We start from the raw sequence: 26,617 nt of genomic DNA on the forward strand, positions 1-26,617 counted from the left end.
CCGTGTACAAAGTGTTGCTGTTGGGTGGTTTTCCTCTCCTCCGCTCCCCGGGTCCAGCCGCCGGTCTCTGCCCCGCGCAGGTCCTCCGGGTGCCCTGGGCCTCGCCGCCCCGCGCCCCGCGCCCCGCGCGCCCCCCGGCCCGGGCCCGTCCGGGAGCCCCGTCGGCGGCCGGCCCACCCACACCTGTATTGTAAACTTTAAACGGACACCACCGAGAGGAGGAGCCGCCCGACTCGAAGAGGAGGACGCGGCAGGGCTGGCCCGGGCCGCCCGGCTCAGCAGGCCCGGCTCTGCTCCCGGGGGCGCGCCGCGGGCTCGCACGGGGGGCGGCAGCAGTACGGGTAGGAGGCGTTGAGATCCGGGTCCGAGGGCGCGTACCCCGGCAGCTCCACCGACGGATGCCCTCCGCAGCACACCTCCACGCCCGCCTCGTCGAACGCGTGGAGGACGCCCACGTTGATGTAGGACACGGCGTGGAGCGGGGCGAAGCCCGCGCAGTCCCCGGGGGCGGAGAAGTCGGACTCCTCCGGGGACAGGATGGAGGCCTCGCTCGGCCGCGGCTGCAGGCGCCGGCCCCGCCGGCCCCGCCGGCCCCGCCGCGCCCGGGAGGCCGGCGGCTGCACGCGGAGCCCGGGGCCGCCGCGGGACCGCGCCAGGGCGCGCCCTGCCCTCCGCCGGCCGCGCCGGCCGCGCCGGGCCTGGGACGACTTGTAGTTCTTGACCAGCAGGAGGCTGAGCAGGCCCAGCAGGCACTCGAGCGAGTTGAAGACGGTGGAGAGCACCAGGCCGCGCTGGTAGTCCTTCAGCTGGCGGCACTTGGCGGACGTGGCGCTGTCCAGGGCGCTGCGGGCGCGCGGCGCGCCGGGGCCGGAGCCGGGGCCGGAGCCGGAGCCGGGGGCCACGGCGCCCGGGGCCGCCGCCGGCGTGCGCGACGGCAGGCAGTAGTGGGAGTACTTGCGTTCCACCAGGGACACGGTGTCGCCGTCGATCACCGCGCCCGCGAAGGCGCTGAGGACCCCGAGCATGAACACCAGGACGCCCAGCAGCAGCAGGTTCTGACTGTTGACCGGCCCCGGGCGCCCGGCCGCCGGCGCCGCCTCGCCCGAGGAGGCCTCCGGAGCCCCCGAGGGAGCTGAGGGAACCCCGAGCCCCGGGCCGGCTTCTGGCCCCGGGGGCCCAGCGAGCGGCGCCTCCCGGGGTCCGCAGCACAGAAGGGCGGCGCCGAGGAGCGAGAGGCCGGCGGCCAGCAGCAGCCCCGAGTAGAAGGCGCCGGCGGCCGCCCCCAGGCGGAACGGCTCCCCGCGCAGCTCCGAGCCCAGGGAGAAGCACTTGAGCCCCACGGCGGCGGCGCTGAGCGCGCAGGCGAGCAGCAGGCAGGAGGCGAGCGCGGCGCAGGCCCCGCGGACGCTCCACTTCATCCTCCGCGCCCGAGCCGGCCCGCGCCCCGCGCGCCCGCCGCCGCCCGCCGCCGCCCCCGCCGCCTGCGCCTCCTCCCGGCGCCGCGCGGCCGGACCGCCGGCCTCTCCCTCATCCTCCCGCGTCCTCTCGGGCCCGCGCCGCCGCCGCTACAGCCCGCATCCTCCGCCTCTCGCCGCCGCCGCCGCCGCCGCCGCGACCCCGCGCCGGGAGCCGAGGCGGCGCGGAGGACCGCAGGGCGCGCGCGCCCCCTCCCCAGCCCGCGGCGCCGCGGCCCGGACGCGCGGCTCCCCCGCCCGCTCGCGGCCCCGCGCGCCTCGCCCCGGCGCCGCCCGCGCGGCCCCCGGCCGCCCCCGCCGTCCCCAGGACGCCCCTCGGCCCTCCCGGAGGAGAGGCGCCCTCGCCGCCGCGTCCGCCGCCGGGGACCTCTCCTCCTGGACCCCCGGGCCCCACCTCCCGCTGCCCCCAGCCCCGGCGGCCCCGCGGCCTCCACGCCCCCTCGCCCGCCAGCACCAGAGCCCCGGGAAGCGAGCTCGGGGCTGGAGGAGAGGGCCCGCGGGGGAGCGCGGACGCGGACCCGGAGGGAGCCCGCCGGGCCGGAGCGGGAAGCTGCGTCTCCGAGAGAGGCGGGGAGGGGAGCGGGACTCGGTGAGGACATGGGAGGAGGAGGAGGAGGAGAAGGAGGAGGAGGAGGAGGAGGAAGAGGAGGAGGAGGTCTCGATCTCGACGCGGCTGGCGTGTGCGCGCGCGTGTGCGCGGACGAGGGGTGTGATGTGGTGCGGAGTGCGCACGACGGGTGCGCGGGGGGGGGGGCGGTGGAGAAGCGCGGGGTGCGCGGGGGGCGGTGGAGACGCGCGGGTGCTGCCGCGGAGAGCCGGCGCGGTGGGGACGTGGAGTGACGGCTGTGCGCCCTGCGCGCCGGGCCGGCCAGCGGGAGCCGGGCCGGGGCCGGGGCCGGGGCCGGGGCTGGGTGGAGCGGACTGGGGTCCGGTCCAGGCTCCCGGCCGGCGGGACGTTTCCGCGCAGTCCCGTCCAGGAGGCCGGTGGGCGGCGGGAGCCCAGCGGGGACCCTGCGCACCCGGGGTCCGGGGAGAGCGGCCCCGCCCGGCCGCAGCCGCGGCGCGGGGGACCCGGGGACCGGCGGGCTCGGGCGGCGCGGAGGGGCGGCGCCGGAGGACGCGGGATCCCGGCCCGGAGGCGGGCGGCGGGCGGGCCTCGCGGGTCCCGGCGGCCCCGTCCAGCCCCACGGCTGCCCGGCCGCCCGCTGCCCTCGCCGCCTTCTTCAGCGGAGCCCGCGGAGCTGCAGCTGCGAGGCGCCTGGGGCCCAGCGACCGGGTGGCCGAGGCCCGCGGAGGAGGCCGGGCGTCCGTCAGCGCTCGCGGGCTGAGAGCCGGTTTCCAGGGAAACCGCGGAGGGAGGAGCGCACGGAGGAGGGACGGGGCGCTGCCCCGTCCTCAGGTGGAAGCCGCCGGCTTCCCGTGGAGACACCGGCTCACCGCCAGCCACCGCTCCTCCTCAGCCCGGGCCCCTCAGAAGCAGCTCGGCCTGCCCTCCGCTTACCATCTCCCCACTGCTTAAATCATCCGCCTCCTCCTCCTCCTCCTTCCCCTTCCCCCTCTCCTCCTCCCCCTCCTCCTCTCCCTCTTCTCTTCCCCCTCCTCCTCCCCTTCCCACTCCTCCTTCTCCCCCTTCCCCTCCTTCTCTCCCTCCTCTCCCTCCTCCTCCCCCTCCTCCTCCCCCTCCTCCTCCCCCTGCTCTCCCTCCTCCTCCCCTTCCCCATCTCCTCCTTCCCCTCTTCCCCCTCCTCCTCTTCCTCCTCCTCTCCCTCCTTCTCCTCCTCTTCCTCCCCCTCTTCTTCCTCCTCCTCCTCTCCCTCCTCCCCTCCTCCTCCCCCTCCCCCTCCTCCTCCCCCTCCTCCTCTCCCTCCTCCTCTCCCTCCTCCTCTCCCTCCTCCTCTCCCTCCTCCTCTCCCTCCTCTTCCCCTTCCCCCCTCCTCCTCCCCATCTTCCTCCTCCTCCCCCCTTCCCCTCTCCCCTTCCCCTCTCCCGCCTCCCCCTCCTCCTCCCCCTCCCCCTCCTCCTCCCCCTCCCCCTCCTCCTCCCCATCTTCCTCCTCCTCCCTCTCCTCCTCCCCCTCCTCCTCCCCCTCTTCCTCCTCCTCCTCCCCCCTTCCCCTCTCCCCTTCCCCTTCTCCTTCTCCCCCTCCTCCTCCTCCCTGTCCTCCTCCCCCTCTTCCTCCTCCTTCTCCTCCCCCCCATGTGGCTGTGGCTGGCTGCAGCCCCTGCTTCCTGTTCTTGGGGTGCATTGCTGCTCCACAACTCCCCCTGGATGCTCTGGTTTCTCAGATCATGGCTTCGTGTCACTCCAGGGCCTCTGTTTCCTCTGTGTCCTTGGTGCTGCGCTGAGAGCTTTCAAGGACCTTCTTATTCACTCCCTGAAACAAGCTCTGGGGTGGGTGCTCCATTACCACCCGAGGGCCTTCCTGTAAGTCCACTGGGGGTGCAGGGGCCCCCGCCTCCCTTCTCCTTACAAAACCATAGAAGACCATGACTCGTGAGGTAGGATTTCCCTGTGGGCCAAGTGTGTATTCCACGCCATGCAGAGGGCTAGTGGAGGCAGGGTGGCGTCCCACTGCTCCCCAAGACAACCTCGCTGGGTGGGATGTCCGTGACCGGGTGCAGGCTGGCCTGGTTCTGCTGAAGGAGCACAGGGCCTGGGGCCAGCATTCAGGCAGGGCGTGTGGCGTGTTGCAAAGAACCCTGTGCTTGGGATGTGGGGAGCTTGAGGAGACATAAAACTGCAGACACATATAGTTACTGATGACTTACAGCCCTCGACCAACCATCTTCTGAGATAACGATACCAGGGCTGCAGAGAGAGGAGGACAGTTGGTCCATGGTCTCAGCCTTTCTCAGCAATCCGCAGATGGACCCAGGGCAGCTTCTGTCCAGGACAGTGTCTTGGGGTGGATCCGGAGCTGGGGCAGGAGTTTGGGGAAGACCACCCATAAAAGAAGCACAACCGCCATTTAAATGACTTGGCTACAGCTGTGAAGCTGTGGAGCCAATCGCAGGTGGGACAACATCACAGAGAGCCAGATTCCAAGCCTAGTGACACCACCTTAAAAACATTGCTGAGGGCTAGGATATAGCTAGGTAGCAAGTGCCAGTTGCCTAGCAAGTGCAGCGTCCTGGGCTTCATCCCCAGTACCAAAAAAGAAAATACAAGTGCTGGGCGTGGTGGCCCCAGCCTGTCATCCTAGCTACACAGGAGGCTGAGATCTGAAGATCATGGTTCAAAGCCAGCCTGGCACTAAAAAGTTCATGAGACTCTCGTCTCTAACTTACCTCCAATTAACTACTAGAAAACTGGAAGTGGTGCTGTAGCTCAAGGAGTAGGGCAGGAGCCTTGAGCTGAAGAGCTCAGGGTTAGTACCCAGAGTTCAAGCCCCATGACCAAAATAATAATAATAATAATGCAGTTTTGAAAAAAAAACAAGCTGGGCACAGTGGCTCACACCTGTAACCTAGCCATTCACGAGGCTGAGATCTGAGGATTGTGGTTCAAAGCCAGCCCAGGCACTAAAGACCATGAGACTATTATGTCCAATTAATGACCAGAAAACCGGAAGCACCCAGGCCCAGAGTTCAAGTTCCACGAGTGACAAAATTGTTGAAACAATGATCATATATCCTATTACATTTAAATGTCACTTTATTATTTGCATATTTATCTGCATCTCACATTTAATCTTTTAGGGTATTGATTTCAACTAATTTGGCCGAGTCTAGATTTTTTTTCCCCTAACTTATCTGTTAACTTCAGTGTTTTTATCCTTTACTTCAAACTGAGTGTCTGATTTCACTTTCTGTTGCCAGTGTATGCCACAGACTGGACAGTTTATAAAGAATAGAGATTTATCTCCAGATGCCAGTGGCTCATGCCTTTACTCCTAGGCACTTAGAAAGCTGAGATCTGAGGATCATTGTTCAATGCCACCCTGGCAAGAAAATCTGTAAGACTTCTATCTCCAATTAACCACACACAAAGAGAAGTTTATTTAGTTCACCGTTCCAAGTGCTGGAAAGCATGATGTAACATCCATTCTAGATCTGGTGAAGGGCCTTGTGACATTTCTCCCAAGCCCCATTAATAGAAGACTTTAGGAATTGATTTTCCAGCCCTGAATTCCAGGAGACAAGAAAGTAAACCATAGCATTGACTAGCCAATTTTTCTGTTGTTATTATTTTCATTCTTTCAGAATAGCAAGGACTGACCCATCACTCACTGATATGTGCATCTCTGCAACTCTGTCCAGCCATAAATTATCCAATGAAATCTCATAAAGGCAGAGCCATGGATTCTTAGACATACAAAAATGCACCTTAACTGTTATTTTTAAAGCTTTAATCTTATGACAAAAATCAGGAAATATACATGTGACAGCTTCATGACTTACCAATGTGTCTATTGGCATCAAAGAGAAGACTACAGAATGCAGTACACAGCCCCATCACAGCTCCCTTCCCACCAAAACCTCAATGCTCTTATTTTAAATGATCTTCCTGAATTTGCTTAGATCTTTATCAACAAGACTCTCCTAACCATTATCATTTGAGTTTGCTTTTATATAATAATATCATATGACACATTCCCACAACTGGCTTCCTTCACTTGAGGTTATATCTGAGTGGTATATCCAAGTTTTATGCAGTTACTGCTCCTTTGAGATGTCCATCTGAAGCTCACTTATTTCTGTTACACACCTACTATATGAAATGCTGCAATTTATCCATTTCACTATTGTAAACACCTTATTCTAGGAGCAAGTTGTGAACCATCTTAGTGTGCCCTGGGGCACTTGGGCATTTGGGGCATTCTGTAATTGCTGTGTCATGAACGATACCTGTCTTCACCTTCATGTCCTTTTAAATTGAGATGTAGTTTAGTTGCAATAAAAACCATTAATTTTTTTTTCAGTCGTGGGGCTTGGATTCTGGGCCTGGGCACTGTCCCTGAGCTCTTCAGCTCTAGAGTCCCAGTGTCACTTCCAGTTTTCTAGTGGTTAATTGGAGATAAGAGCCTCATGGACTTTAGTGCCCAGGCTGGCTTTGAGCCTCGATCCTCAGATCTCATCTCCTGAGTGGCCAGGATTATAGGAGTGAGCCACCACACCTGGCTACACCCACTAATTTTAAGTGTATAGTTCAGTGAATTTGGACAGCTGTACGCATCTATGCAAAGCATCACTATTTTTATAATCAAGGACTATACCAGCTCCCCAAAAGTTTTCCTTCTCAGCCCATCTTCAACTCTGGCTCAGGCTACGTCCTCTGCTAGTTTTGATGTAGTCTCAACACACTTTCATATGTGTCAACTCCTACAGTATTTCATGTCTGGCTTCTTTTCCTTAGCATGGTGCTTTTCAGATTGACAGATTGTTTGTCCTTACTGCTGTGCAGAGTTCTATTAAGAAATGTTTAAGCCAGGTACGATGGCTCACACCTGTCATCCTAGCTACTCAAGAGGCTTCAAAACTAGCTTGGGCAGAAAAATCCATGAGATTCTCATCTCCAGTTAACTGCCAGAAAACCGGGGTAGAGCATTAACCTTGAGCCAAAGAGCTCAGGAGCAGTGCCCAGGCCCAGAGTTCAAGCCCCATGACCACAAAAATAAAGTTGAGCCACTCATAACATGATGGGCACTTGGGCTTTTCACGTTGGGGGGTGAAGCTACTGTCTGAAGATGCTTAGGAGTACTCAAGTACAATTCTTGTGAGCATGTTCTCGTCTGTCCTGGGCACAATGTTGGAAGTGTTTACATTTACTTCTAGAGGAACTGGCTGCTGTCCCCCAGAGCCACGGTGTTGACACTTTCAAGGCCTTCAGTCCTCAGCCACCCAGAGTGCTGACAGCCTTTCTGGTAATGGTTCTGGTAATGTTGGCCTGTCAGTCTGGTGGTCGAGCAGGGGCATCTCATTGTGGTTTTAGTTTGCATTGTCCCGATGACAATACCTTCTTTAGTAAAAAGTGTTTTCTAGGATCACAGTGGCTCCAGCTACTTGGGAAGTAGAGATGAGGAGATTACAGTTTGAAATCAGGTCTAGCACCAATGGCTGCATTTGAAGAACCACCCATCTTGGCCAGGGCAGAGCATGGTGGTGTTTACCCATCCAGTGGGAAACACAAAGAATTCATACTATAGGATTCAGTTCACTATTTTTTCTTTCTCCATAAAAAAATTATCTCCAATTCAGTGGCTCAAAACAGTTCATACAATTCCCTCTACTTCCTGTGGGTAAGGGTCCCAGGCCAGGGAGCTGGACCGGGACCCCTGCCCTGAGTCTTCCTATACTGAAGCCCAGGTATCACCCACAACACACAGGATCCTCCTCCAAGGTCATTCAGGTTGTAGATAGGATTTGGTTCCTTTGAGTTGTAGAATGAGGCCCAGAGCCCTCGGAACTCATGTTGTGCACAGGCTTTTTTTCCCCTGTCCTGGGGCTTGAACTCAGGGCCTGAGCTCTGTCCTTAAGCTTTCTCAAGGCTAGCACTCTACCACTTGAGCCATAGCACCACTTCCAGCTTTTTCTGTGTATGTGGTACTGAGGAATCAAACCCAGGGCTTCATGAATGCCAGGCAAGTACTCTACCACTAGGCCACACTCCCGGCTCACAGGCAAGCTTCTTGAAGCCGGTTGTGGCTGCATTTCATGTCTCCAGTTCACCAGAATAGGTCCGGACACAAGTAGAGCCATAGCATCAGAGGTATGCTGGAGCCAGGTTGGACTGAGTCCTGGCTCCTACAATCCTTAGGAACTTTGTAGGCTACTTTTTCTTCGTGTTGCTGTTTGTTTGTTTCAATTGTGGGGCTTGAGCTCTGGGCTCTGTTCCTGAGCTCTTCAGCTCAAGGCTACCACCCTACCCCTTGAGCCACAGTGCCACTTCCAGTTTTCTAATGGTTATTTGGGGATAAGAGTCTCATGGGACTTTCTTGCCCAGGCTGGCTTTGAACTGTAGTTCTCAGATCTCAGCCTCCTGAGTAGCTAGAGTTATAGGCATGAGTCACTGGTGCCCTGCCAAGCTAGTTTTTTTATTACTAATATGACTGAAAATTGAACAATAAAAACTTATAATTAAGTATATTTTCTTAATTTCAAAGCCATTACTTTTAGCTTTGCCATTATTTATGTTATTGAATTCCTCACGCAGGCTGGACAGAAGCTGTCCCTCTCCACAGCCTATACTGTCACTTGAGACTGGCCACGGTGGGAAAAGTCACACCATGGAAATGGGCAAATGTGAGCCAGGCATGTCTTCCTGCTTTGTTTGTTGTCTAGAATTAATTTTTAAAAAGTGAAGGGAAATATGAATAATTCAGATAACCTTAAATAGGATGCAGTCTTCTAGTCTCAGGGAGCAATTGCCTGTGGTGGCAACAGCTCACACATGGCACGTTGTCTGTGAAGTGACATCCTAATGATTCTCTTCCCTTGAACTCATCCACACAAATGAAAATAGCACCCACATTCAAGCCAGAGCTACTCCCTCTGCTAGTAAGGAGAGCGAGTCCTCTGCTGAGACAGACATAATCAGGCATTTATTCATAGCCTAATTTTGTGACACTATTGTTGGTGATAGAGTTATAAAAACAGCAGATTTTTTCAGGAAACAGCAAGTCACACTGTAGTTACAAAATGAATATAAAAGAATAAGTATTTCAGCTTTAAATATGTTATAGCTAAACTTACATAAAATGCTAATGGAAATTTTATGATAAATCTTATGTTAAAAAGTTATTTTTTATATTTTCATCCCAAAAATGCCAAGGAAAAAGTAATTTACCATGTTTCTACAGGTGAAAATATAAAACAAACAGAAAAGAATACTGTGGGCCAGGAGCTTGGCCTAGTGGTAGAGTGCTTGCCTAGCATGCATGAAGCCCTGGGTTCAATTCCTCGGTATATACACAGAAAAAGCCAGAAATGGTGCTGTGGCTAAGAGGCAGAGCTCTAGCCTTGAGCAAACAGTGTCCAAGGACGGTGTTCAGGACCTGAGTTCAATCCCCAAGGAGTGATGGAAGCACAGGCAAAAAAAAAAAAAAAAAAAAAAGAAGGAAAATGATGTGACCAGATGGGGCATAGTGTTGAGAGGACAGGAAGTGGTGCTGACATGCTAACATGGCTGTCTTCTCCAGGTTGGTGCCGGATCCTCTGCTTCTCTCTGGTCTGCTCTATGCTTCCTGCCCAGGGTCCTCACAGGGCGAAAGGCCTATGTCACTGGGCAGAGGGAACTTGTTCTCCCTCTACAATGAACGAGGGTATGTGGACCTCAGCTTTCTCTGCGGGGAAGGAGGGTCCTGGAAGCATTTCCAGGGATCCCCACATTCCAAAGGGACTGGAAGAGCCCCATGGAACAAAGCTGGGGGGTCTGAGGAGGTCCTCCTGGGAGTGGTCCTTCCCGGGAGGCTGGAGCCACTTGTAAGCCGAGCACATTCAGAGGTTCCTCCACACCAGGGGTCTGGCAGAGAAACCAGCTGTCCCAGTACTCTCCAAAGCCCCTCACATTTCTTGTCATCAGAGATACAGTGGAAAAGGACCCCCCAAATGCACACACACAATACGCTGGAGACCAGATAAGAGGAACCTACCTGGATCATCCCTGAGGTCCAGTGGATCTGTTCTGATTCAGGGGTAGGAAATGGCTGCATTAGCAGGAGCATCAACTGGGCCCGTGGCAAGACTCAAGGTTGGCCGCTGGTCCTGCTTACTTGAGGGGGGGCAATGCCAAGGCTTCCTCTGAAATACATCTGTTGAGACCAGTGAGATGCCCTGCCCCACCCCACTAGACTGGTCTCCAGCAGTCAGAGCTGTGCAGACAAGATCAGCCCTCAGACATTCCTGGGCCTGGCAGCTGGAAAATCAAGGGCCTCAAGACAAAGGCTTCAGTTATCCTAAAGCATACACAAACCCCTCCTTTGTGCTCATGGAGCCAGGTTCCTCCCTGGATCGAGCTGTGCTGCCCACACCTGCTCCACTGAAGGAACCACAGGGCACATGAGCTTAGTCTAGCACTGACCCCAAGCTCCTATCCCAGTCCCTCTGGGCAGCATGCTACTCTTCCTTGTGCTCCCTTTTAGATTACCGGGATCCCTGATGTCTTCTTAAGTCTGCAATGTTATCATTACCTCCTATATTACACTAAAAGAGGGTCTGGGATGCATGTGCCAAGCAGGGTTCTACATGATGAGGCGGGCTTACACTGGCAGGTGCCAGGGATCCTATCCATGAATCTCTGAGGAGAGCTTGAGAGAAGCAAAGGTACCCCAAGTATGTGTGTGTCTTCCTGCCTTAAGTCCTCCTTGAAGACAGGGGCACCTCTGGGATAGAGAACACAGCATGGCCAGATCCAGTTCTGGCCCAAGGAGTGATGGAAGCACAGCAGAAGGACTTTCCTGGTGTCACCACCACGCCTTCAGCCCTGTGGTTGCAAAGCTGGCAGGCACCCACCGGCATCCCTATCAGAGGATGCAACAGGCTGTGTGTTTGCTCCCTGCAGGGAACAAGTCCACGGGAGGTGTGTCATTTCGTCCGCTCCTCTGTGGGCACTTGACCACCGCTCAGGGAAGCACACACAGCCATGAGGAAGTTCCCACTTCAGAACACTCTTCTCAAATGGAAAGCACAGGACCCAGATTCTCCACATTATCTTCTCCCTGAGCTCCAGCTGCCAGGGAGCAGGGAGCCTCTTCTAAAGACCTACCCCTGGTCCTCCACCACGTAGACAGTCAGCATCTGACAGCCACCTGTCCCCATCAGGGTTTATTGCACCTACTGTGGCTATGTAATGCACATCTCCATTCATCATCTGCAAGGAAAACAGAACTTGAGACTTGCTTGAGGTCAAACAACTGCTAGTAAACCAGGAAGGAGCCTAGCTGAAAAATCCACCCCCCACCCATATAGATGGCCCTTGTGTCTGAGCTGCCTCTGTCCACCATGGGTGACCACTCTTATCTTGTTCCCAGAGCTGATTCTGTGAGATTCCAGATCCAGATAGACCTGTTTCCTTTTCTCCTCACAGATGTATGAGATTCTGATTGTGAGATCTAATTTCTTCCCCCACTTCCATCTTTCGCCATTCCTCTTGACTAGTTAATTTTAATTCCAGAACAAACTGCTCCTGGTATAATTGTATTCTTTGCACAGTGTGGCACAATAAGTCAGAATGCCTTCCCACGACAGCCAATAATGACACACTCCTGTTCTAGGTGACTCCCAGGAAATGTAGCTAGTTCCAAACTTCCACATTACAATCAAGGAGAAACATTAGGACCCTAGTAAAGGACCAATTCCATTTCTCTTCTGATGCCTCCCCAGCTGTGTCTGTGGAGAAGTCACACTGCCTCTTGAGCGCCAGTCCATCTCACAGGTGTGCCTCATAGACAAGTTTGGGAGAAGCGTTTCTCAGGGATACTTCACAGTTATGTCACAGCTGTCTTCAGCTATGCTTCCCAAGAGTTTCTCTCAGTATATTTCACAGGTGCTCCTCCCAGGTGGGTATGCTCCACATGTGGACCTCACAAGTGTGCCTCCGGAGGGGTCCCACAGAGGCACTTTGCGATGCTTCCCAGGGCACACACGTCACAGCCAGTCCCACGGGTATACTTCACAAGTGGGTGTTGAATCTTGGGCATGCCTCCTGGATGTTCTCACAGATGTACCTCTTGGGTGTTCCACAGGTGTCCCTCACAGGTGTGGCTTGCAGGTGTACTTCATAGGTGTTTCCCACCCTTGTACCTCACAGGTGCCTTTCACAAATATGTGTCCCAGGTGTGTCGTTTCTCAAGCGTTTCCCAAGGGTGAGTCTCACAGGTGTAACTTATAAGTATACCTGCCGGGAGCCAGTGGCTCACATCTGTCATCCTGGCTACTCAGGAGGCTGAGATCTGAGGATCCTGGTTTAAAGACAGCCTTGGCTGGAAAGTCTGTGAGACTCTTATCTCCCAGAAGTGGAGCTGTGGCTCAAAGTGGTAGAGCACTAGCCTTGGGCAAAAAAGCTCAGGGACAGTGCCCAGATGCTGAGTTCAAGCCCCACAACACACACACGTTTACCTCACAGGTGTCTCTGTAAGTTTGTCTCACAGGGTTAATTCACAGATGTGTTTCAGAGTGTGTCTTGAAGGTGGGCCTCGTGGGTATCTTCCTAACTTTGTTGAGTCCTCCCACAGTAAGGGACACCAGGCCATCACCGGTTGGTATGTAGATGAGTGATACAGGGTGTGCCATTGACCAGCTGTCTTTCAGCGCTTGAAGGTGGAGGTGCTGGGGCAGTCACACACAGCTCCATCACCATGGCCTGGGGGAGTCCAGTGAGTTGTCTCCCTGGCACCCTGGTTCTGCACACTTGACAGTGTTGTGGGCTCCAGTACCAAGGTAGAGTGCTGGGTGTGCTTATGCTAGGGTACCTGTACTCTTGCACATCCAAGTGAAGTCACACTATGACTTCCATGGCTACTCATGGTTCCCTCTCTGGTCCCGATACCCACAGCTCTACTCAGCTCACCAAATCCAGTCTCATGGGCAGGTGAGCTCAATTCCTTCCCAGGCTGGGCTGAAATAAGGGACCAGTGTATCATGTGAAAGGGGACAGCAGGACAGGGGAAAGAGACAGGGAGATGAAGCTGAGCTAGGGAGGTGAGGTCCAGGATGTAGTCATGGCAAACCAGAGGGAGGAGGCCTCTGGGTGGGACAAGCTGAATGAACATTTGGCCCTTGGGCACAGTTTAGAGAGGGCATTTCCCTCACATCCAGGAGCAGTTTGAATGCTGGGGCTAAGAGCCCCAGACACTACTCACAGGCTCACTCCAAGCCCCCAGCCCCAGCTCTATGGTGCCTGCCCACAGCGCTGGCGCCTGCCCGCCCCATGTCTCCACGCCCCCAGTCCCCCGTCAGGGCTGTTTTAGGAAAGAGAGGAGAACTCTGAGCAGATCCCTGGAAGAAAGCTGCCATGTGACTAAACAGAGGCTGGACTCGAGAGCACAGGGCACTGCAGGCTCGGCCAGCTGAGCCCACTGTGGAGGAGGACCGACGTGGAGGAGGACCGACGTGGAGGGAGGACCGACGTGGAGGGAGGACGACTGACGTGGAGGGAGGACCGACGTGGAGGGAGGACCGACGTGGAGGGAGGACGACTGACGTGGAGGGAGGACCTCCAGGCACCTGCAGGCACCAGCACAGGGGCTGAGCCGCTTCTTTGGATGAGGATCTTGTGCTAAGGGTGCACTGGGCACTGTTACCAACTGAGTGCAGCCAGCCACAAACCTACAAAAATAAAGATAAGACAGATATAAAGAATGCATGAGCAATTCCCCTCATTCACAATCTGTGGCAGAAAGTCTGCCAACTGAAAGAAGTATCTGCTTTCATTTATGAGCACAGGGCCAGTGTTCTGGCCTGGCTCACACAGTGGCATGATTCTCGCCTGTCTTTCCATTGTCCATGAACACTAGCTTGTGTACATATATGTACACATGCCTGCGCACGCACACACACTCATGAATGCACATAGGAGGAATGCATGAACAGCCTCTTGGGTCTCCTATGTGGCAGTGTAAAGGGCCACCTCTCAGCAGGAAAGGCAGCATTAGTAATGGGTCTTCCAGTTCTGACAGCATCATTACAGAGGTTTGTGCCTGCAAGACATCTTGGGAGGTGGCCAGGGACCATGCTGGAGATACCTTCTGCCATCCAAACATGCTCATCTTCATTTGTGACACAGATAGGATGTTTTATAAAACATACAGAACCCATGTGCAGTGTGAGGATCTACAGTCACAAATAAAGGTGTTACAAAAGTAAGAATTCATGGTTTTATATTCAAGGAAATTAAAATTACCACCACCCATCTATCTCAGCATGAACTTGAAACAAAACACCACTGGATCATATGACCAGAACCTGAGGCCTAGAAAAAGCTGGTCCAATGGGCCCAGAGGCCTGTTGAGAAAAGTCCTAGCTGAGTGCTAATGGCTACTCTGGAGCTGAGGCCCAGAGAATAGCAACATGAAGTCAGGTCAGATGAAAAAGTCAGCAATACTTAACCACCAAAAAGCCAAACTAGAGTACTGGCCAGAATAAAAAAAAAGAAAAGGAGGTTGGGAGTTTGGCCTAGTGGTTAAAGTGCTTGCCTAGCATGCATGAAGACCCGGGTTCAATTCCTCAGTACCACATACATAGAAAAAAGCCAGAAGTGGTGCTGAGGCTCAAGTGGTAGAGTTCTAGCCTTGAGAAAGTCCAAGGACAGTGCTCAGGCCCTGAGTTCAAGCCCAGGACTGGTAAAAAAAAAAAAAAGGAGGGGATGAGAGGGGTGCGGAGGGGAGCAGAGGGGAGGAAAAGTCAGGTCCTGGGCTTGCACCAGAGGGCAAGCAAGCTCACTCCACTTGGCTCTTCCTAGCATTCACAGCCATGAGGCTGCAGAGTGTTTCACCCAAAAGCTAGTGCCCTGCACAAGAAGAGAGACAATGAGAATAACTGAGATATCTTCTATCCAAGAGTACTGGGGATGGCTTGCCCGGAGCCTCCTGCTCTGGTCCAGACTCCACTCCCTGGCCAATATCTTCCTCTAGGCACAGACCTGGTGTGCTCTTCCTGCCCAGGAGATGGCTGGGCAGGGAAAGGGAAGGAAGGGCCAGTGCCCACCACACTCCCCAGCATGCCTGACCCATGCCTGGGCACCAAGAAGACCTGGAACTTCTTGACTAACCAAATCCTTCGGTGACGGCCCAGGCAGAAGGGCCTTGGTGCTCAAAGGATTACGTCCCTTCAGGGATTAGCGTCCAGGGCCTGTGCCACTAAATGCGACATGTTTTCCCTGTGATAGACAGGAGCCCTCATCTGTACCCCCACCCTCAGTTTCAATGGGTCCACTATTCCCAGAGAGGTGGGATGCCTGAGCCCCTGAGACGAGGGAGGGCCGGCCCCCCGGCAACGTGAGTCAGCAGCTCCCCCCCCCCCCAGCTCTCTAATCATCACTAAGAAAGACTTTGCTGACCACGGTGTTTGCGGAGTCCACGTGAGCCCTGGAGAGGCAGCAGTCCGAGGAGCAGCAGAGGAACATCATGAGCCTCCCTGAGGAGCAGATACAAAACTTCCTGGACGGAAACCCCAGCTTTGCCCACCAGTACTTTGAGAAGAAGCTGAGCCCTGAAAACGTGACCAGTGCCTGCGAGGATGGGCGTCTGGTGGACTGTGGGAGCCTGCGTGAGCTGTGCCAGGTCGAGGAGAGCATGGCGCTGTTTGAGCTGGTGCAGGACATGCAGGAGAGCATAAACATGGAGTGCGTGGTCTTCAAGGTCCTGCAGCGCCTCTGCACCATTCTGCATGCCGACCGCTGCAGCCTCTTCATGTACCGCCAGCGCAATGGCGTGGCCGAGCTCGCCACACGGCTCTTCAGCGTGCAGCCGGGCAGCCTCCTGGAGGACTGTCTGGTGCCCCCCGACTCTGAGATTGTCTTCCCACTGGACATTGGGGTTGTGGGTCACGTGGCTCAAACCAAGAAGATGGTGAACGTTCCGGACGTGGCAGAGGTGGGTGCGCATGAGGCAGGGGGCCCTGGCCATCCTAGACCAAAACATTAGGGGTATGCAATGGTCTCCCACCCAGAACCGAAACTCACCTCCTGCAGAGGAGTCCCAGGAGCCCCACCGCCTACTCAGCCAGCTCCTCCATCACATGCCTCGCCTTCTGCCTGTCCCTCCCAGAAGCTATCCTTTGGCACCCTCCCTGAGAAAGAGAACTCCGGAGGGTCCCCATGTGCCACGCAGAGCCCAGAAATGCTCCTCCTGCTGAAGTCTTTGATCAGGCCCTGACCTTGTGTCAGAGGCCCCAATTTGGGGCTCCATGGGGCATGATGAGTCTGTGCAGGCTGTAAGGGCCTGAAGCCTTCAGGAGCCATGGGGGAAGACAGTGACCAGAGGGGATGGAGAGCCTCCCCAGGGTTATCTGAGGTAGGCTGTGTGGGCTGTGCAGGATCAGGCTAGGGCTAGGGCAGAAGTCAGCAGAGCGAGAGGCTCCAAGTTCCTACTGGTCTACCACCAGCGGGTGCTGCGTGGGGATTCGGGGTGGAAGGAGGAGGCAGTGTGCAGTGCTGAAATATTCAGGCCCAGTCTGGGAATCGACTCACTGACAGGAAGGGTAGGGCTTGGTGGAAGCTGCTGGCCTGGGAATGCAGAACCAGGAAAGGCCTACGTTGGGCAGGAGCACTGTAGGTCTGAGTAAAGTGATTCCTAGATGTGGATGGAACAGCAGATGGGGGGCTCTGGAGGAATGCACAAGCAGGGCCAGGGTCTAGGGGGCCTCTGAGAAAGAAAGGCCAGTTGACATCATCCTTCTTGTCTGTTTCTCCCCTGGCTTCTCTTCCTCTTTCCCTTCCCTGAGGGGACGCAGGCAGCCTCCGGGCCTGCTGTACAGGCCCTCCACGTCTGAAGGAAGGAATCCCTGAGGGAGTTCCCACCTGGACAGTCTCCCCAAAGGCTGCCATTTGCTCTCCTTCCTGTCCAGGTGGGAAGGCTAGGCAGGAGGACAGCTGCAATCCTCTTACACTTATCTGCTATGAACAGGCATCCATCTAACGACCTGAATAGAGTAATCTGTAGGATTAGCTTGGTCTTTACTTCCTTTTTTAGAAATGGGTCATCCAAGAGTCAAATCGAATATCAGGAGCAAGAAAATAAGAAATTTGGTCATTGGTAGTGTGGCTTATGTGGGGCAGTAACCATGTCCTTCCCTTCTTCCTTTCTTCTGCTTCCAGTTCTCCTTCCTTCTCTCTTCCTTCCTTCCTCCCTTCCTCTCTTCCTTGTCCTCTTTCCCTTCCTGTTCATATCATCTCCAGAACCGTGCTTCATCCTTGAGCTGGGGACAGGCTCTCTGCCTCTTTCTGCCCCTCTCACAGCTGTGAGTCTGTTCAGATTGCAAAGCTGCTGGCGCCCCTCAGCATCCCTCTCCCCAGGCTGTGGTAAGGCCTGCCTCAGAACTGGCCTCCCCAAGGGCATCTCCTCTGTGGGCAGACATACAGTACATTCTCCTCAGATGGCTATTAAAAAATCTAGGCTGGGGGCTGGGAGTGTGGCCTAGTGGTTAAAGTGCCTGCCTAGCATGCATGAAGACCTGGGTTCAATTCCTCGGTACCACATACATAGAAAAAAGCCAGAAGTGGTGCTGAGGCTCAAGTGGTAGAGCTCTAGCCTTGAGAAAGTCCAAGGACAGTGCTCAGGCCCTGAACTCAAGCCCAGGACTAGAAAAAAAAAAAAACAGGCTGTACTAGGTCTTATCAACTTCAGACTAGAGAAAAAGGATAAGAGTCAAAATGAGAACACACACCTTACAATACTCAGAGTATTACCAAATGGTAGACTTCTGGTTCATGTCCCTGTTTTCAAGGAGGGACTGAGGCAGAGAACACCAGATCTCTCTGGTCCTCTGGCACCTTGTTTGTGGAATGTCAGTGTTCTGTGGCTATAGGTGGACACCAGTGTATTTAATGCAGTATAGAGACTGCCCCCTCCCATCTGGCCCAAAGACAACAGGACTGATGGGAAGCTTAGGTACAAGGAGGAACATTGCTAAACCTGGCCTCCCCTGAGTCTCATAATGTCTGCCTCACAGGGTAGCTGCAGAAGTTAAGCTAGCTATGCCCTCAGCAGAGTTGACCCCAACCACAGGTAAACCTCAGATATAGGAAGACCCTGATCACAAGTAAATCACAGTCGCAGGTACACACACAGCACAGATACACATATAAGCATAAGTAGACCCTGAGCACAGTTAGGCAAGGAAAAAAATAGTACTTGAATATAGGAAGACCATGAGCTCAGACGAACCATGCACACACAAAGACCCTGAGCACAGGTAGACCTGAGCACTGACACGCCATGCACACACAAAGACCCTGAGCACAGGTAGACCTGAGCACTGACACGCCATGAACACACAAAGACCCTGAGCACAGGTAGACCTGAGCACTGACACGCCATGCACACACAAAGACCCTGAGCACAGTCGTGGGGCTTGAACTCAGGGCCTGAGCAGTGTCCTTGGGCTTTCTCAAGGCTAGAGCTCTACCACTTGAGCCATAGCATCACTTTCGGCTTTTTTCTATGTATGTGGTACTGAGGAATCGAACCCAGGTCTTTGTGCATGCTAGGCAAGCACTCCACCACTAGGCCAAACTCACGGCCCCAAGAAGTTTTCTTAAGTGTAGAAAACACAGGCATTTGAGAAAGAACTAACAATATCTCAAAAACAAACCCATGAAGTCCTACAGGTTCTATCAGTTCATTCTGTCTCAATCCAACCTCTTTTGATCATCATTTGCAGTTTCATAGACCCATGCTAGTTTTTTCTTGGGAGTTCTGGGAATTTGGTCCAGGAATATTAGTGTTACTAAAACCTATATTCCAATGCTTTTGGAGAAGAATCAGAACGAGAGTGGCAAAAGTCAAACGAGACCCTAATGACAAGGAGATTGAGCTATTTTATTACATAACATCTTAGGCATACAGTCTTGATGAAGAGCATGTAAGATCCATCAAACCTCTGTAATCTTTAAAATGTTGATGCCACGCCTGGGTGCTGGTGACTCACGCCTGTAATCCTAGCTACTCAGGAGACTAAGATCTAAGGATAGAGGTTCAAAGCCAGCCTGGGCAGTAAAGTCTCTGAGACCTGTCTGTCTGTCTCTCTCTGAGTGTCTCTGTCTCTCTCTCTCTTTCTCTCTCTGTCTCTGCCTCTCTCTCTCTCCCCTCCCCCCGCCTCTTCTTTCTTTCTTGTCAGGTCATAGGACTTGAACTTGGAGCCTGGGCGCTGTCCCTGTGCTCTTCAGCTCAATTGCTCCACCACTGTGAGCCACAGCACCATTTCCTGTTTTCTGGGGGTTAACTGGAGATAAGAGTTTCATAGACTTTCAGGCTTGGGCTGGCTTTGAACCACAAATCTCAGATCTCAGACTCCTGAGTAGCTAGGATTACAGGCGTGAATCACCAGAACTCACTTGTGTAACTCTTTATCTCCAATAAACTACTCAGAAAAAAAAGCCCAAAGTGGTGCTATGGCAAAGAGGCTCAGGGACAGTACCTAGGCTTTGAGTTCAAGACCCAGGACCAACATAAATAAACAAACAAACAAACACTATTGACACCAATAACATATCTATAACTGGAAGACTTAGCACCATTTGACATTTTAACAGTGCCTTTCACATGACCAAACATATCAACTTAACCCCTCTATTTTTTTTTTAAAAAAAGAAGTCTTTACAAGGTAGGAGGTACGTTTTTTAATATACCCCAAGAACCAAACACACACACACACACAAAAGAACTTGATTATAGTCAAGTGTGCATGGCTTATGCCTGTAATCCTAGCTACTCAGGAGACTAAGACCTGAGGATCTCAGTTTGAAACTAGCCTAGTCAGGAAGGTTCCTGAGGCTTCTTATCTCCAACTGACCAACAAAAAGCCAGAAGTAAAACTATAATTCAAGTAAAACTATAATTCAAGCTGGGTGCCGGTGGCTCATGCCTGTAATCTTAACTATTCAGGAGGCTAAAATCTGAAGATTGAGGTTCAAAGCCAGCCTGGGCACTAAAGTCCATAAGACTCTTTTTGTTGTTGTTCCAAATAGATTTCTTTTTTTTCATATATTTTTATTGTAATTAATAAAGGGTTACATGATATTTGCCAGATAACTATAAGACTCTTATTTCCAATTAACCAGAAGAAAACCACAAGTGCTGCTGTGGCTCAAGTGGTAGAGCAGTAGCCTTGAGCTGAAGAGTTTAGGGACAGCACCCTGGCCCAGAATTCAAGCCCCACGACAGAAAGAAAAAAAGGAAGAAAGAAAGAAAGAAAGAAAGAAAGAAAGAAAGAAAGAAAGAAAGAAAGAAAGGGGGAAGGAAAGGAAGGAAGGGAGGGAAGAAGGGAGGGAGGAAAGACAGAGAAAGAGAGGGGAAAAAGTTAAGGGACAGTGCTCAGGTCAGGAGTTGAAGACCCAGTATTCCTGTCACATTAGGTGCATCCTTGTACTGAACTGAGGATCCCACAGAAGAAATCAATTACTATGAGTGAAGAAGAGTTGACTGAAAATGCTACTAAATCATGTAAAAGATAGAGGTTAATTTTCCAAATCTGCAATATTCTCTTGGCCTGAGTCCCCAGAGAAGGCTGTCCCATAACAGCACAGCTGATCAGCATGAAACAGCCCACAGCTTCACCCTACAAGCTCCTCCCCACTCCCTGAAGGCAGAAGTGCTGTCAGGAATTGGTGACAGGCCAGGCGGTTTGCTCTGAGTGGCAGGCACGCAGAGGCAGGGCTTTAGCAAAGTCTGTCCTGAGAGCCAAGGCTCCTTATCTTGTTCCTGAGGATCTAACAGAGCTCATGGGACGCTCATGGACATAGGAAGAGGCTGCACTGTATGCGCTGTGGGATAAAGATCCTGGGGCAGTAGGCAAAGAAAGTGTCTGTCTCAGGGGAAAGACCCAGGCACGGGGCATGGGCTAGGCTACCTACGGCGGGTCTGTTTGAGAAAGGAGGGTTAGAAGGTGAGTGAGGCAGAGGAAGGTGAAAGAGGAGGTCTTAGAACAAAATGTTAGAGACAAAACTGGAAAAGCAGGACTGGATGTTTGCTGCCTAGGACCTGTGCATAGCATGCATCCCCTGAGGGTCACGCGTGTGATTCTGTAAGCATCCCCTGAGGGTCGCGCGTGTGGTTATACATGTATCCCCTGAGGGTCACGCATGTGGTTATACATGTATCCCCTGAGGGTCACGCGTGTGGTTATACATGTATCCCCTGAGGGTCACGTGTTTGGTTATACATGTATCCCCTGAGGGTCATGTGTGTGATTCTGCATGCATCCCCTGAGGGTCACGTGTGTGGTTATACATGCATCCCCTGAGGGTCACGCGTGTGGTTATACATGCATCCCCTGAGGGTCACGTATTTGGTTATACATGCATCCTCTGAGGGTCATGTGTGTGATTCTGCATGCATCCCCTGAGGGTCACGTGTGTGGTTATACATGCATCCCCTGAGGGTCACGCGGTGGTTATACATGCATCCTCTGAGGGTCATGTGTGTGATTCTGCATGCATCCCCTGAGGGTCACGTGTGTGGTTATACATGCATCCCCTGAGGGTCACACGTGTGGTTATACATGCATCCCCTGAGGGTCACGTGTGTGGTTATACATGCATCCCCTGAGGGTCACGTGTGTGGTTATACATGCATCCTCTGAGGGTCACGCGTGTGATTCTGCAAGCATCCCCTGAGGGTCATGCGTGTGGTTATACATGCATCCCCTGAGGGTCACACGTGTGATTCTGTGTGCATCTCCTGAGGGTCATGTGTGTGATTCTGCAAGCATCCCCTGAGGGTCACGTGTGTGGTTATACATGTATCCCCTGAGGGTCACGTGTGTAGTTATACATGCATCCCCTGAGGGTCATGCGTGTGGTTACACATGCATCCTCTGAGGGTCACGTGTGTGGTTATACATGCATCTTCTGAGGGTCACGTGTGTGATTCTGTGTGCATCCCCTGAGGGTCATGTGTGTGATTCTGCAAGCATCCCCTGAGGGTCACGTGTGTGGTTATATATGCATCCTCTGAGGGTCACGCGTGTGATTCTGTAAGCATCCCCTGAGGGTCACGCATGTGGTTATACATGCATCCCCTGAGGGTCACGCATGTGGTTATACATGCATCCTCTGAGGGTCACGTGTGTGGTTATACATGCATCTTCTGAGGGTCACGTGTGTGGTTATACATGCATCTTCTGAGGGTCACGTGTGTGATTCTGTGTGCATCCCCTGAGGGTCACGTGTGTGATTCTGTGTGTATCCCCTGAGGGTCACGTGTGTGATTCTGTGTGCATCCCCTGAGGGTCACGTGTGTGGTTATATATGCATCCTCTGAGGGTCACGTGTGTGATTCTGCAAGCATCCCCTGAGGGTCATGCGTGTGGTTATACATGCATCCCCTGAGGGTCACACGTGTGGTTCTGTGTGCATCTCCTGAGGGTCATGTGTGTGATTCTGCAAGCATCCCCTGAGGGTCACGTGTGTGGTTATACATGTATCCCCTGAGGGTCACGTGTGTAGTTATACATGCATCCCCTGAGGGTCATGCGTGTGGTTACACATGCATCCTCTGAGGGTCACGTGTGTGGTTATACATGCATCTTCTGAGGGTCACGTGTGTGATTCTGTGTGCATCCCCTGAGGGTCATGTGTGTGATTCTGCAAGCATCCCCTGAGGGTCACGTGTGTGGTTATATATGCATCCTCTGAGGGTCACGCGTGTGATTCTGTAAGCATCCCCTGAGGGCCATGCGTGTGGTTATACATGCATCCCCTGAGGGTCACGCATGTGGTTATACATGCATCCTCTGGGGGTCACATTGTGATTGTAGGAGTTTGAACAGTGGACTTAGGGCTGAATACATGGTAGCCTGTGTTTATAATTCCAGCTATGTGCCATACTGAGATAGGAGCATCATAGTCCAAGGCTGCCCTGTGTAAAAAGTTAGTGACACCCTGTCTCGAAAGAAAGGAAGAAAGAAAGAATCCCAGTCAGCAGGGATTTCGATAGGAATTTCCTCATCCAACCACATAGTAATCAAGAAGGCAGCATTGACCAGGGATGGGAGAGACACTGGACTGTTTCTGGCTTGCTAGAAATGTGCAGACCACAATGAAGCTGACACAAGAGCTGTCCACCTTTGGACAGACCCCAGAGCACAGGGGACCCCCACCCCAGATTTCCAGCTGGTGAGAGAGTCTCACAAACAAACCACCAATCAGAAGAGGGATAATTCTTCATTCAACAATAGTTCCCTGGGGAGAAGAGCATGTGGGGCTGGTCTGGAGGTGGCTACGGATAGTCTAGACTGTGATGGCCAGGACAGACTCAGGTATCCAGGAGGCCAACTCCATCCAAAGGTGGGGAGGTGCAGGAGGAGTAGGTAGAGACAGAGCCGAGACAGGCCAAGGCAAAGCAGAAGCACCTCTCTAGGAATCAGAGCCCAGGGGGCCTAAGCTCAAAAGTAAGAGGAACCAGGTTGAGTTCGTGAGCCTTTCTACCCAGTGGCCATAGCTCAGGTCCAGAGGCAGAGCCACCTCATCTTGCTAGGCCTGTCGGAGCAGTCTCCTCGAGCTTTGCCTCACCCCAGGAGCCAGGGCAAGTCAGGCTCCAGTCACAGCAAGTCTCTTTCCTCCTCGCCCCAGTGTCCTCACTTCAGTCCCTTTGCTGACGAGCTCACTGACTACGTGACGAGGAGCATCCTGGCCATGCCCATCATGAATGGCAAAGATGTCGTGGCTGTTATCATGGCAGTGAACAAGCTAGATGGCCCATGCTTCACCAGTGAAGACGAAGACGTGAGTGTCTGCCGTGTGAGCACACCTGTGCTGTCTGCATCTCGCTGTGCATCCATGCATGCGCCTGCATCACGCTGTGCATCCATGCATGCGCCAGCTGTGTCCCGTGCATCGGTGAGCACAGTCCTTGAGCCTGCTACACACCCATGCGTGCAAGCTGTTCGCGTGATCCGTCTCCCTTTGAGTTCTCATGTGAGGGTCCACACCCATAAGTGCTAAGCAGGCCCTCCTGGATATCTGGGCCCATGTGCCATCTTCCAGTGGCCTCGTGTGCAAGTCTCTTCTGCATGAATGTACCCAGAGCACCAGAAATCTGCAATGTCTGATTCCTGCTGTTACCATTCTGTTCCAGATTTTCACAAAGTACCTGAACTTTGCCACATTGAATCTGAAGATCTACCATCTCAATTACCTCCACAACTGTGAGACTCGCCGAGGCCAGGTACGTCTACTGCACACCCACTCTGCCACACACACAGACGCTTGCCCCAGGGAGAGACCATCTTCCCCAGTCCTAGAACCAACTTCTGTACAGAGCCCTGTTGTCTTTACTTAAAAATGGTATTGAGAAGACATGTGGAAGGGTATCAATGTATGGGAATTAATGCACCATCTATCTGGCAAATATCATGTAACCCTTCTATTAATTACAATAAAAAATATACGAAAAAAATGGTATTGAGAGCCTGGCACTGGTAGCTAACACCTGTAATTCTAGCTACTCAGGAAGCTGAGGGCGGAGGTCTGAGGACGGCAGTTCAAAGCCAGACCAGGCACGAAAGTCCTGTGAGACTCTCATCTCCAATTCACCACTAGAAAACTGGAAGTGGTGCTGTGGCTCAAGTGGTAGAGTGTTAGCCTTGAGCTGAAGAGCTCAGAGACAGTGCCCAGGCCCAGAGTTCAAGTCCCACAACTGATCAGAAAAAAATGGCATTAGAATCCAACATCTAGGTGCTGATGTCCTCATGGCTGCTGGGGACTCATTGCTTCTACACCCTTTCCTCTGACAGAAGAATAGGTTATATTCTATGCAGCAACTTGTATGGACACTCATTTGTAAGCATTCCCACAAGCAGCCATCTTTTCCTGCATTCAGTTAGACATGAGCCCTAACTGGTGTTGACAGCTTTACGCATGGCACAGCGACCTCCCTGCCTCCTTCTCCGCATGGAATGAAGACACCCCAATAGAGAAGCCCATCACCACCCTGTTCATCTACCACACATTTGTATAGAATTTGTGTCAGAACTTTACTAAGCAGAAATCGGTGGTTATGTGCTTCCTTTTGCCTCAGCTTTACAAACACAGGTGGACACCTCGCTGCACACCCCTTACAGTCAGGGTTTTTCATGGTTTATACTATAGTTAGATTCTCTTTTTGGTCTGCATTCTATCTTGGATTCCCCAACCACTAAATGAGGAGTGTTTTTGCACAGAGTAAGCTTCATTCTTTGTACTGTAGAGTTCTGCAGGTCATGACAAATTCACAATGGGATACATTAATAAAAGCTTTATAGCCTGGCACCCCAGAAGCTGAGAGCTAAGGATTACAGTTTGAAGTCAGCGTGGGCAGAAAAGTTCATATGACTCTTATCTCAAATTAACCACCCCAAAACTGAAAGTTAGTCAAGTGGTAGAGCACTAGCCTTCAGCAAAACAACTAAGGAACAGTGTTCAGTCAAAAGTTCAAGCCCTAGCCAGGCATGGTAGCTCACACGTATAATCCTAGCGACTCGGGAAGCTGAGATCTGAGGATCAAGGTTCAAAGCCAGCCCAGGCACAAAAGGACCTGAGACTTATTTCCAATTAACCTCTAGAAAATGGGAAGTGGGGGGCCGGGAGTGTGGCCTAGTGGTAGAGTGCTTACCTAGCATGCACGAAGACCTGGGTTCAATTCCTTGGTACCACATACATAGAAAAAAAAAAAAGCCAGAAGTGGTGCTGAGGCTCAAATGGTAGAGCGCTAGCCTTAAGAAAGTCCAAGGACAGTGTTCAGGCCCTGAGCTCAAGCCCAGGACTGGTTAAAAAACAAATGGGAAGTGAGGCTTGACTCAAGGGTAGGGCGGTAGCCTTGAGCTGAAGAGCTCAAGGACAGCGCCCAGGCCAAGTTCAAACCCCATTAGTCACAAAAAAAAAAAAAAAGTTCAAGCCCCAGTACCAATAATTAAAAAAAGAAAGATAACATAGTAATGTATGACTGTAATCCTAGCACTTAGGAGACTGAAGCAGAAAGACTCAGTGTTTGGAAACCAAAACTACATAAGAAGATCCTATCTCAAAACAGAACATCTTTATGCTCTAAACATCTGTTCTGTCCTCCTTCAGCACCCCGTGAGCCCCTAGGGACCATGATGGTTTGTGTTCTGTGATGTCCTATCCGAAACACCACACACAGCTGCAGTGACACAAAGGGCAGCCTCTTCATGGTGCATCTTTCACTCTGGGGCAGCTTGTTACTCATTTCTTTGTGCTGCTGAGTGGTATTCCACTGTATGGATCTACCAGCCTGTTTATTCACCTGCTCGAGGTCATCTTGGTCACTTTCACTGGGGTCAACTGTGAGTAATGCCCACTGAACCCCACATGCAGTTCAATACCAGGAACACGACAACTGCTGGACCACACCATGTGACCATGCCTGGCTTTGCAGGAAAATGCCAGAGCGTGGCTGTGCGATCTCATTCCCTCGGAAGTGTTACCGTTGCTCCATGTCCTCACCTACACTGTGCAAGGGCCCCTTGGGTCCGACAGGTCCCAGAAAGTGC

At 53.0% G+C, this 26,617-nt stretch overlaps 2 protein-coding genes across 2 annotated transcripts in view; one reads left to right on the forward strand and one right to left on the reverse strand.

The window, feature by feature from the left end:
- Positions 1-254: 254 nt before the first annotated feature.
- On the reverse strand, positions 255-1,451 carry Tmem271 (transmembrane protein 271). The gene has a single exon (XM_090343935.1). The coding sequence runs from the start codon at positions 1,416-1,418 to the stop codon at positions 276-278; it is 1,143 nt and encodes a 380-aa protein (XP_090200061.1). The 5' UTR covers positions 1,419-1,451; the 3' UTR covers positions 255-275.
- A 14,083-nt stretch (positions 1,452-15,534) lies between these two features.
- Positions 15,535-26,617, forward strand: part of Pde6b (phosphodiesterase 6B) — a 30,732-nt gene continuing 19,649 nt past the window's right edge. The window contains exons 1-3 of the mRNA XM_090343937.1: positions 15,535-16,002; positions 23,700-23,852; positions 24,205-24,294. Of these exons, the coding sequence (XP_090200063.1) occupies positions 15,535-16,002; positions 23,700-23,852; positions 24,205-24,294 (711 nt within the window). The remainder of the gene's footprint in view (positions 16,003-23,699; positions 23,853-24,204; positions 24,295-26,617) is intronic.

The sequence above is a fragment of the Megascapheus bottae genome, chromosome 13 (assembly GCF_031878675.1).
Source record: "Megascapheus bottae isolate mThoBot1 chromosome 13, mThoBot2.hap1, whole genome shotgun sequence".
Taxonomy (NCBI): domain Eukaryota; kingdom Metazoa; phylum Chordata; class Mammalia; order Rodentia; family Geomyidae; genus Megascapheus; species Megascapheus bottae.